Source organism: Anoplophora glabripennis, unplaced genomic scaffold, assembly GCF_000390285.2.
Source record: "Anoplophora glabripennis isolate ALB-LARVAE unplaced genomic scaffold, Agla_2.0 scaffold494, whole genome shotgun sequence".
Taxonomy (NCBI): Eukaryota; Metazoa; Arthropoda; class Insecta; order Coleoptera; family Cerambycidae; genus Anoplophora; species Anoplophora glabripennis.
The window spans coordinates 379,861-392,284 of NW_019416714.1; the positions used below are offsets into that span (position 1 = coordinate 379,861).

General features: G+C 32.3%; 1 protein-coding gene across 3 annotated transcripts in view; it reads right to left on the reverse strand.

Moving 5' to 3' along the window:
- The window catches only part of LOC108907911 (WASH complex subunit 4), a 41,889-nt gene extending 30,653 nt beyond the window's left edge, over positions 1-11,236 (reverse strand). The window contains exons 1-4 of one of the 3 annotated variants that reach the window (XM_018711748.2): positions 11,078-11,236; positions 10,898-11,025; positions 10,687-10,843; positions 3,141-3,313 (exon numbers count right to left, since the gene is read on the reverse strand). In XM_018711748.2, coding sequence (XP_018567264.1) covers positions 3,141-3,313; positions 10,687-10,843; positions 10,898-11,025; positions 11,078-11,129 — 510 coding nt within the window. In that variant the 5' untranslated portion in view covers positions 11,130-11,236. Of the gene's footprint in view, positions 1-3,140; positions 3,314-10,686; positions 10,844-10,884; positions 11,026-11,077 lie in introns of all 3 variants that reach the window. The other 2 variants (XM_018711749.2, XM_018711750.2) reach the window with 2 other exon arrangements.
- Positions 11,237-12,424: the final 1,188 nt, after the last annotated feature.

The window sequence follows — 12,424 nt, forward strand, 5'->3', positions numbered from 1 at the left end:
GTACATTAAAAATTTGTGTCAAAAGTAAGTCATTTTTTACATGTTTTGAAAAAAAAATTGCACATTGAATAGTTAAGTTAATTTAAATTAATTTTATTTTTCCGGAGAGATAATTCAATAGCATTTTTACGCTCTTGATGAGGATTTAGTCACTCTGTTGGAAGATATATTCCTTTAAATTTACTATAGAATTCTGGATTCAATTAAATAGAGCCTCTCATTTCAATCTAATATAAATAAATATAATAATAAAGTAGTAAATCTAATAAATTTCATGAGAAATAAAAAATCGAAATTGCTGTGAAAAAATTTCAAGACTTTTTTACTTCAGTTTAAAAGCTTTATTGAACATATTTAATTTAGTATTACCTGGTACATTGCAACACTACTTTTTTTTTAATTATTTGAAGCTATCATTAATAACTTCATCACTAGCTGCTTAAGAATTGAAACTGCCGCATATTACAGCAGCCTATCCAGGTACAATCTGCACCAAATTTCTTTCTAGATATAGCTCTATCAGTTTGGCAAACATAAAAAAATATTTTTTTTTGTAACTTTAACATCCTGTATCTCAAGAACAAATAATTTGTGAAAAAATATTTATATAAAAAACCTCTTATTTTTAAAAATTCTATTGCGTACAGGACTGACGTTACATCTAATTCACTGCTTATTTCAATATTAATAGACTTTAAATTATTTAGGGTGTTATAAAAAAAATACACTTCAAATCGTTAAGCACTGATTCTTTTAATAAAAATATTAGGCTTTCCCTTATAACATTTTTCATTTACGAATTTCTTAGTCAACATACGAGTAATATGATATGCATATATTTAAGGGATGGAAAATCAATGATAGTTTGCTTTATAAACGGGGTGTTAAAATTTTAGGAAAAAGAAGGAAATTAATCAATATTTATATAGTGTGTTTCACTTAAAGTCGGGACACCTCCGTATTTAGGATGGCGTTGGCCGATATACAAAATTCTTTTTTTTTATGTGGTAGTACTCAAAAAGGCCTACTTTTTGATATTATATTTTTTGACATGTGATCTTTTCTACGGCCTATTATCATTAACCCTTAAATTGGCAAAATGGTGTTAAAGCTAATTAAAATAAAAAAAACATAAAATTGCATAAATTAGGCCCCATATTAAACAAAGGATTAGAAAAAAAAATTTTTTTGGAAAGGAAAAAAAATATGAGCTGTGTCCTATAGGATACATCGCCAAGTTTGGATACATAAAAACATTTAAAAAATTCAGAAAAATAAACTTTAATTCTTGCTTTTTATACATATAAATATATTTAAATAACATCTTTGGTGACGTATTGCAAACAAAATTTAAAAAAAATTATTTTTGGTCCTTCACCAGGCACAGCCTCATACCGCATTTAGGTGGTCTTGCAGCAACAGGGCGTTTGATTATGTGATGTGAAGAGTGTGGTGTTTCTGCAAAATTCCTTTTTCGTTTCACTCTATCTTTCATTTTCAGCAATTTCGCAATTTCATATCTAAAATCTTTCAAACACACTTCATCATGAAAAATATATAGCATCCTCTAAAACGTCCCTTATTGAATTTGGTAAAGAGGGCGCCTCAGAACTAAATGAATCTTCCAGTGATGTTGCATCAGGTGCTACATTATCCATTTCATAAATTTTTAATACGCTTTCGACGTCATCATCGCTAGATACGTCTTCATCATCGGAAGCTCCATTTTCAGGTGATAGTAGTGCAATAATTTTAGCAGTTCTGGATGAAAATGTAGGGCCGAGTTTAGTTCCCTGAGATATATTAATTGTAATGGTGCCTATGTTTTTATTAGACAAACACCCTCACAAATACCTTTAAAAATGTATTTTTGAAAAACACTAAAAAGTTGTTACAGTCAAATATTGCTATAAGAATATTTGGCAATGTGTCTTATAAATAACAGCTACTACACTATGCAAACTTGGTGATGTATCTTATGAGTAACATCTACTATAATATGCAAACTTGGCGATGTGCACTATAGGATACATATTATATAACAAAGTATTTACACCACAAAACACATCGTGTGAACTACAGAAAGTGTATAGAATCTTATTAAAGGTGTTTGTCTAAAGAGTTATGACCAATAACATGCAAACTGTATTACAGAAAAGTGTAAAATTTGATGAAATTTGCCTGAGGTGCTGACCAACTGCTACAGCCTGCGGCCATTTTGATTAAATACTTGAGTAGTTTTACTGTCACAGAAGAGATGACTCTGTAAATGCGTTGCAACTTTGGAATTGGATTATATTAATACCTAGCAGTCATAACAGAGGGCTATACGTGCTATTCTGGCATTTGTGATTTTTTAAAAATTATGTATCCTATAGTACACATTACCAAATTAAGGGTTAAGAAAAGACCCTCAAAACTTAAAAAACATATTAGGCATTTTTTTAAGATGGATAGCATTTTCGATTTGATTGATGAAATAAAATTATTTTTAAAATCCCCGTTCAACTCAAATGATAAGTGCTCTCCTGAGTTTTTGTCCTGCTATCATTAACTATCATTAATTTTACATGTAGAATTACACCCATAAATATTCGCATATCATTAACGAAGACTCTGTAAAATAGATTTTTTTCTAATTCCATTATTTTTAAAAATACTCAGTTGAAAGGTTGCACAACTTTTATTTTACACCCGCACAACTTTTGTGTAAGCTCAAACGAAGGAGGGGATGATTTGTCTCTCAACTTTTTTCCGAAATATACATTTGTTATTTTTATAATCTTTAACGATTAAGTGAATATATATGGAGTTATTATTTTAGCATATCCTATTTCTGAGAGATTTAATAGAATTTATCCAGGAGGCTGTCACTTTAAACATAGGTACATTTATTTTTGTTTTATTTAATATATACTACAGGAATTAATATTTTTTTAGCTGTAAGTTCATATTACTTCAAATTCTCATATTAAATAAAAAATTACTATCTACTGTATTGTGTTTACTTTTTAAATCTATAAGTACAGTTAATAACAAACAAATATTAACATTCTAATACGAAAACTTGCAAAATTATGCAAAACCGTGAAAGCTCATAGAAAGTAGCTAATAGTTGCAATGCAGAATCAAACACTTACCAGAAAACTAGAGGTATTACTAGTAATATAAAAACGTTTTCCTAATGTTGCACTTAATTGTCGTAACGTTAAAACTGTCACATGTTGGACACGATTAATATAGCAATGAACTTTTTGTAATGATTCGATCATTTTACTAACAGATATGTGATGATCCGAAAGTTTACCAGTATCTGCAACATACAAATAACTAATTAATTACTTGATTTCATATCTTTAATGACGACAGCAATAGTACCACTGTATAACGGGCTATTTGAAATCTGTACCAACTCTGTGTAGAGAACAACAAAAAGTGGAATTTAAAAACTTTTTTCATAGAGGTAATTTTTTTCCGTCACTATTTTTTCACATTTTTTTTTAAATGGAGTTATATTAATTTTTTTGCAGATTTTTTTTATTATCTTTCCAACCATATGAAATTTATATGCCTTTGCATAATGAAATTTTTGAAAAAAAAATGAGAAAACTTTCAGCATTTGGTGTTCGCTTTCTAGATCATATCAAATAGAAAGCACTGGAAAAATTTTGCATACTGCTATCAATCACATATTGTTACATACATATTTTTCCTATACCTTAAGTGTCTTAGATTTGCTTCAAGTTTACTAAACTTTCTTCTGTTAGGGGAAATTCTATTAGGAGAACGTTGTCGATATAATTGTAAAGCTGCAACACTGTTTTTTCTACATTCATAATAAATCTGCAGCATAACTTCTTCATTGAAATCATTCATTTTGTTATGTTAAACTTGAAAGGTGACAAACAAATATGTGACAGATAGCAGTATGCAAAATTGTTTTTCCAGCGCCTTCTATTTGATATGATTTAGAAAACGAGCACCGTAAACTAAAGTCAAAAAATTTCGTTATGCAAAGGCATGAAAATTTTATATGATTGGAAAGAGAATAAAAAAACAATCAAAACAAGCAAAAAAATTATACAATCCCATTTAAAAGAAATATCAACGATGTCACCGCTAGGGAATTCGATTTCGCGGCACTTTAGATAAAAATCAACGTAATCAAAATTTAGACAAAAATGAACATAATTAAAATTTAGACAAAAATCAGTGAATTTTAGAGTATACATCTAGCTAATTTAATCATTCTTAGTAATAAGACTTAGAGTCAGACTAATCAGACCTAAAATCGCTCAATCTTTATGTTAAAATTATTCTTTTTCAAGAATAAATCTCTATTTTGCAATTAAATAATGATTCAGCAGATAAAGCAACGTTTTTTATTACTTTTAATTATAAGTGCATACATGTCACAACAATAACAACTCTCAAACTCAACAACCACTAGTCTAAAATTAATATTATTTCAAATTTATTTCAACACTCCCTATTTGAAATAAGTCCTTGACCTCTGGTGCACTTCAGGAATTTCACTTTATCCAATGGCTTCGTTAATGAATCTGCCAACATGTAATTAGTTGACACATACTTGATTGATATAATTCCATTATCAAATTTCTCCTTAAAAAAATGGTGACGTATATCAATATGCTTCGTGCGAGCTTGATAAGTACCATTCAAAGCCAATTTCTGAGCACCCTGATTATCTATATATAATAAAGTTGGTTTCGTGTTGGCACTGAGTTCGTAGCTTAAGCCTCGGAGCCATATAGCTTCTTGTACGGCAGATGATATAGCCATATATTCTGCTTCGGTCGTACTTAAGGCTACACTGTGGGTTGTTTCTTAGTGTTCCAGGAAATTGGAGAGCCATTTTTCAAGAAAATATAACCCGAAACTGAACGCCTATCGTTCGGATGGCTTCCCCAATCTGCATCACAGTAACCAATTATATCTGAATTATCAATTTCTGTTTTTCTACTGAACTCCAGTCGGTAATGTATTGTTCCTTTCAAGTATCGAAAAATGTGCTTGATTGCAGACCAGTGAGCCGGACTAGGGTTTTGATTGAAGCGACTAACACAGCTAATTGCATAACATATATCCGGTCTCAATATCTGTGATGCAAACAACAAACTACCAACTGCCTCTTGATATGGAACATTTTCCATTTTCCTTTTCCGTTCGTCCCCGATAGGTAATTGTTCTTTTAATAACTTTTCACCTGCAGACATTGGAGTATCCACTGGATTACTTTGGTCCATATTAAATTTTCTTAAAACCTTTTCTAAATAATCTTTCTGATCTATCCATATCTTTTTATTAACTCTATCTCTGGTTATTTGAAATCCTAATTAAATATTTTCTTCACAGGATGAAGGTCTTTCACTTGAAAATTCTTCATTAATTGATCTTTTAATTCTATTTTAGCATCTCTGTTGTTAGACAAAATGATTATATCGTCTACATAAACAGCTAAAATCAATTTTATTTCATCTGAAACTTTATAGTACATAACACATCGTTCAATATGTCCCGGGACTAGCGTAGAGATGGCGCTAATAATACAATGTATATACCAAGGTTCAGAAGTACCAACCTTTAGATGAGATGTGTCAAAATTTGATGTAATTCGAAACATAACCAAGAAAGCTATAGTGGTTAAAGTGACGCTACCTTTGCAATCGTGAAAAAACGCCCACACATGAAGAAGAAGAAAGTCATCTTTCATCAAGACAACGCACCGTGCCACAAGTCAATCAAAACGATGACCAAATTCAACGAATTGGGCTTCCAACTGCTTCCCCATCCTCCGTACTCGCCGGATCTGGCCCCCAGCGACTACTGGCTCTTTGCGGATCTCAAAAAGATGCTCCAATGAAAAAGATTTGGCTCGAATGAGGAGGTGATCGCTGCTACTGAGGCTCATTTTGAGTCAATTGTATTACACTTGAAGGAGATTATGTTGATGAATAATAAAGAATTTTGCGGATAAAATGTTGTTTTCATAGTTAGTCCCGGGACTTATTGAACGATGTGCCACCATACATACCATTTTTTTTTAAATGAATCTAACTTCTGGTTCCATAAATGACTAGGTTGATTGAAACCAAATAATGACTTCTTTAAACGACAAACCTTGTTAGTGTTGTCGTAACATTCTGGTGGAATCATATATATCTCTTCTGACAATTCGCCTTGCAAAAATGCAGTAACTGCATCCATTTGATCAATATCGAGGTCATTTTCTGCTGCAAACGCAAGTAAATACCTTATTGTACTGTATCGAACCACAGGTGAGTATGTTTCTTCAAAATCAATTCTCAATCAATTTCAATTCAAATCCTTTCTTTGAGCACATCCTTTTATTACTAAATAAGCTTTATACTGAAGCGAATTTTCATTCTGGAATTTGGTTTTGAAAAACTTGCAATTTAATGTTTTTTTCCTGGTGGTAAATCGACCAATTCCCAAGTACTATTTTTAATGAGAGTATCATACTCGTTTTGCATTGCTTGAAGCCACTTGTCCCTATCTTGTCTGCTAAGTGCTTCTTCAACATCTAATGGATCACCATCTGCTTTTGTTATGACTGAATATGATACATAATTTTGCATTGCCTTAAGGAGGTTTTCTTTAGCGCTGAGCTCTATTCATTAGAACTTCAGCCTCTGCCGGCATTTCTCTTTCTGGGACAAAATCTGAGTCACTATCATGAGATATTTCCGAGGATATTTCATTGCTGTCTTCAGTAAAATTACCTGGACTCTCACTTCTATTTTGATTGCTTCAATCGGATCATTATCTTCCATTATAGGTTCATGTTGTCTAACTTCAACTTCTGTAATAAGGTCAGGTAAATCAATAAAATGTTTATCTGATTCATGTGTTGATTCCTCTAATAGAGTACATCCTTTCTCATTTTCGGTAAATTGAACATTTCGAGAGACAAACACTATATTTCTGTTTGGATCGTATAGCTTGTATGCCTTTGACTCTAAACTGTAACCTACAAAGATACAAGAAAGTGCCTTAGAATCTAACTTCTTTCTTTTCTGATCATCTATATGTGCATATGCTTTACATCCAAATATTCTAGCATGCTTTAAGGTTGGTTTCTTATTATTCCATAATTCTTCTGGTGTTTTCTCTATAGATTTACTGGGCAAGCGATTAATTAAATAGACTGATGTGTATACAGCTTCTGCCCAAAAAACATTTGGTAGGCAAGCTTCGATTAGAAGACATGGAGCCTTTTCTATAACCGTTCGATTAAGCCTTTCTGCCTTGCCATTTCGCTCAGGGGTATACAGACAGGTAAGCTGATGTATACCTGCAGTCTCGAGTAAATTCTTCAGGTCGGCTCCACAATATTCTCCCCCATTGTCGGTTCGTAGACATTTTATTTTCTGACCGGTTTGATTTTCAACAAAACTTTTATAGATTTTAAAACATTCTATAACTTTACTTTTGTTTTTCAAAAAATAGACGGTTGTATGATGACTGTAATCGTCAAGGAAGGTAAGCATATACTGCGAACCAGATAGAGATTTCTCTTGCATCGGTCCACATAAATCCGAATGCACCAGCTCCAANATACAGCTTCTGCCCAAAAAACATTTGGTAGGCAAGCTTCGATTAGAAGACATGGAGCCTTTTCTATAACCGTTCGATTAAGCCTTTCTGCCTTGCCATTTTGCTCAGGGGTATACAGACAGGTAAGCTGATGTATACCTGCAGTCTCGAGTAAATTCTTCAGGTCGGCTCCACAATATTCGCCCCCATTGTCGGTTCGTATACATTTTATTTTCTGACCGGTTTGATTTTCAACAAAACTTTTATAAATTTTAAAACATTCTATAACTTTACTTTTGTTTTTCAAAAAATAGACGGTTGTATGATGACTGTAATCGTCAAGGAAGGTAAGCATATACTGCGAGATTTCTCTTGCATCGGTCCACATAAATCCGAATGCACCAGCTCCAAGACTCGCGAAGATCTAGTCTCACTTGCATGAAATGGTAAACGATGACTTTTTCCCAGCATACAAGTTTCACATACAAAATTCGGTTGAAAATTGTCTGAAAAGTCTACTCCATATACAAGTCCATTTTTCAACTTGTTTAAACTAGCTGTATTTACATGTGCCAAGCGCTTATGCCACATAGTACACTGTTTATCTGCATTACTGAACCAAGCGGAAACATTAATTTGCTTTGGAAGTAAATCCAATTTAAATAAATTGTTTTCTAAAGTAGCTGTAGCTATAAGTTGATTTGCAGAATTATAAATCTTGGCACCTTCAGAATTGAAAATAATAGTGTTGCCTTTGTTTACTATTTGGCTAACAGATAACAAATTCACCTTTAAATCTGAGACAAAATATACATCGTGCACTTTGATGTCTGATATTTTGTTACTTCCAACTGACAGAGAAAGCTTGACAACACCAAGAGATTCTATACATTTCTTTATTATTTGCAGTGGTGATAGCCAATTTCGCAGACTTTCTTTCAGTTTCTAGTGCATCTCGATTTCCTGTCATATGAGCTGAACAACCAGAGTCTAAATACCACAAATTATTGTTTTTATGTTGCACTGAGAACACGGAGAATAATGCGGAGTCAACTTGCTTTGACCTCTTATCCATATTGTCCTTCTTTTCACATTGACTTGCAAAGTGTCCATACCTATTGCAATTAAAACAACGTACACCTTTTTTGTTTTTCTTTAGAGTAGACCACTTGTTCTTAATGGACTTTGAACTAGCAGCACCATACATAGCCACTGACTTGTTTTCGGGATCCGTAACTACTGATATGTCTTGCAATAACTTGGTTTTGATCGAGTCACTGAAGTACCTGAACTTTCAATGCCCATTATCATTGGCTTGTAACTTTCTGGAAGACCTGCTAACAAAATCGTGCCTATCCATTCATCACTAACAGTCAGACCTATACTTGATAATTTAAGTGCGGTGGTAATGATTGTATTTACTTACATATTTTTCTACAGAATTACTATTTTCCAACGTAGTAGTTATTAAAACACGCAATAAACCAACACGTCTTGTAAGGCCTGAATCCTGAAAAGCAGCTTCCAAGTTATCCCATGCTTCTTTGGCAGTTTTTGTACTTTGGACATGGATCAACAAGTAATATAATTTTCGACCTGGCTTTAATTATTTTTTTATTGTCAGTTTCTGTACCTAGCACTGAATCCCACAGTTCTTCATGTTCCAAATACGTCTGTACAGCGAATTTCCATGAGTCGTAGTTTTCACGGCCCTTGAGCTTTTCAATCGGCGGCAACTGATACGACATTTTTCCGTGTACAAGAACTTATGATGAAGAAATATCTAATTTTACCATATATCCAAACAATTCAGAAGGCGTGTGGGGTCTGGGCCCATAACCGTTAGCAATTAAATAATGATTCAGCAGGTAAAACAACACTTTATATTATTTTTAATTATAAGCGCATACATGTCACAACAACTGTCAAACTCAACAACCACTAGTCTAAAATTAATATTATTTCAAATTTATTTCAACACTCTAAGCTTACATAAATTGAAAAAACCTTTATGTAACAATCTATGCAAATAAACTTCGAAAATTAACAAAAATCTCTCTTAGCAGCAACTAAATAGACGACTTTCATATAATTACCTAGTGTTATTCGATAGAGTGGACTGTATAAACTCTTGTGCTGAGTTGAATAATTTTCTTTATTTCCTGAATGTTGTACAACTACACAAATAGATTAATAGAATTTAGAAAAACATGTCATCATTTTTATTTGATTTTTCAACAACAACTCTTGTTTTTGTGTTGCTCTGAAACAGTCTCTATACAAACTTAGATCATACAAAATACTTTACCACCTAGTAAGTAGGTAGTAAAGCAAGTTTCTTAGCAAAAAGTATTTAAAAATAATATTAAAAATGCTCTGTAAAATACACTGAGCAGTGCTCTCAATTGCGGCAGAAAATTGATTAGCGACCGCGAAAATTCAAAAATACAAAAATGAATTATATCACCAAGTAACCAGGTGAAAATTGCTTGCCTATCATTTTAGTTCAAAATACATAAGTTTTATTCCACGCAAGCATCGAAAGCCCACTAGGTTCATGTGTGCTACTTACTTGGAATAAAACTTCTTGTATTTTATATTAAAATGATAGGCAACCAAATCTGTTGAGAGCACTGGCAATGAGCATTTCGCTTTACGCAGTCTATTTTGCAACTTTTTTAAAATGATGTCAATCCCGCAAAACTCGGGATCAGGAAAACTTAAAAAATTTTGGGATTGAAAAGCAGTTGGGATTCCGGGATCAAATCCTCTAGTCACCACTCATCTACAGTGTGACAAAAAAAAATTTGTGTGTCAGTATAAAGAAAATAATATCCCATTTAAAAAAATATTTTATACTTTACAGGGTGTCAAAGCTCAAGCTCTAACTAGTACCAAAATGACTAACCCAACAAAGAGAATTTGATAGAAATAAAATATCCAAATACCACTTAAGTACAAAAAATAAGTTTAAAAAAAAAATTACCTATAAAAATTTCTAATTGATTTTTACTACAACTGCTTTGTAAGACATCAGTTACAACTTACATATTACAGTAATTTCAGTTATCTGAGTTAATAAATTCTATATAAAAAATATTTACTTACTTTTATAAAATAAAAACTGTCTATAAAACCATTCCGCTTCATTTACTAAAGACTGAATTTCCTTACATATTCCTCCTAAACTGGCTAAAATTCGACTTAAAATTTTATTATCTGAATGAACTAAATTTAAAACTGAACTGATTTTAAAAAAATTGCCCTAAAAAAGTAAATACATCATACAAAAATAAATGTACCTACGTACAATATTTACATCAATTAAAATCAGTTCTGATGATATATTGTAATAATTTTTAAATTGGCTCTTATATGTGTTAATTGTTTTACCAAATTTTTCTAAAAAAAAATTAAACTTGTGCAATTGGGCTTCACCAATTAATCCTAAAAACAAATGTTTTTAATAATTAATAAACAACCACTTCCTGGCACTAACTGTAAGTTTCTGCATTGAATTTTTTTTCTTCGCGATTAGAAGATTCCCACATCTTAAATTACTATTTTGAGTTTATATTTTTAATGTATAGATAAAAAAATTGTAACCTCAACAGTTAAAGTAAACAGTATATTATTTTTTAGTTTTCTAGCAGTGGCTTGACCAGAGATATGGAGTAGGGAGAATGAGCGTCAAGATGCGCAAACTTGTTAATAAAGGAGGTCGCCATTTTGAAGGCTTAGATACGAGGGGGTACTATATTATATTACCAGGTCAGTTCTAAAATTTCTAATTAGAAACGCACATAACTTTACATTAAATTTTGAAATGAAATATGAACTAACAAATACGTACTTTTGAAATNGCGTTGAGCTCTATTCATTGGAACTGCAACCTCTGCTGTCATTTCTCTTTCTGGGACAAAATCTGAGTCACTATCATGAGATATTTCCGAGGATATTTCATTATTTTCTTCAGTAAAATCACCTGGACTCTCTCTTCTATTTTGATTGCTTTCAATCTGATCATTATTTTCCATAATAGGTTCATCTTGTCGGATTTCAACTTCTGTTATAAGATCAGATAAATCAATAAAATATTTATCTGATTCATGAGTTGATTCCTCTAATAGAGTACATCCTTTCTCATTTTCGGCAAATTGAACGTTTCGAGAGACAAACACCATATTTCTGTTTGGATCGTATAACCTGTATGCCATTGACTCTAAACTGTAACCTACAAAGATACAAGAAAGTGCCTTAGAATCTAACTTCTTTCTTTTCTGGTCATCTATATGTGCATATGCTTTACATCCAAATATTCTAGCATGCTTTAAGGTTGGTTTCTTATTATTCCATAATTCTTCTGGTGTTTTCTCTATAGATTTACTGGGCAAGCGATTAATTAAATAGACTGATGTGTATACAGCTTCTGCCCAAAAAACATTTGGTAGGCAAGCTTCGATTAGAAGACATCGAGCCTTTTCTATAATCGTTCGATTAAGCCTTTCTGCCTTGCCATTTTGCTCAGGGGTATATGGACAGGTAAGCTGATGTTGTATGCCTGCAGTCTCGAGTAAATTCTTCAGTTCGGCTCCACAATATTCGCCCCCATTGTCGGTTCGTAGACATTTTATTTTCTGACCGGTTTGATTTTCAACAAAACTTTTATAAATCTTAAAATAATCTATAACTTTACTATTGTTTTTCAAAAAATAGACGGTTGTATGATGACTATAATCGTCAAGGAAGGTAAGCATATACTGCGAACCAGATAGAGATTTCTCTTGCATCGGTCCACATAAATCCGAATGCACCAGCTCCAAGACTCGCGAAGATCTAGTCTCAC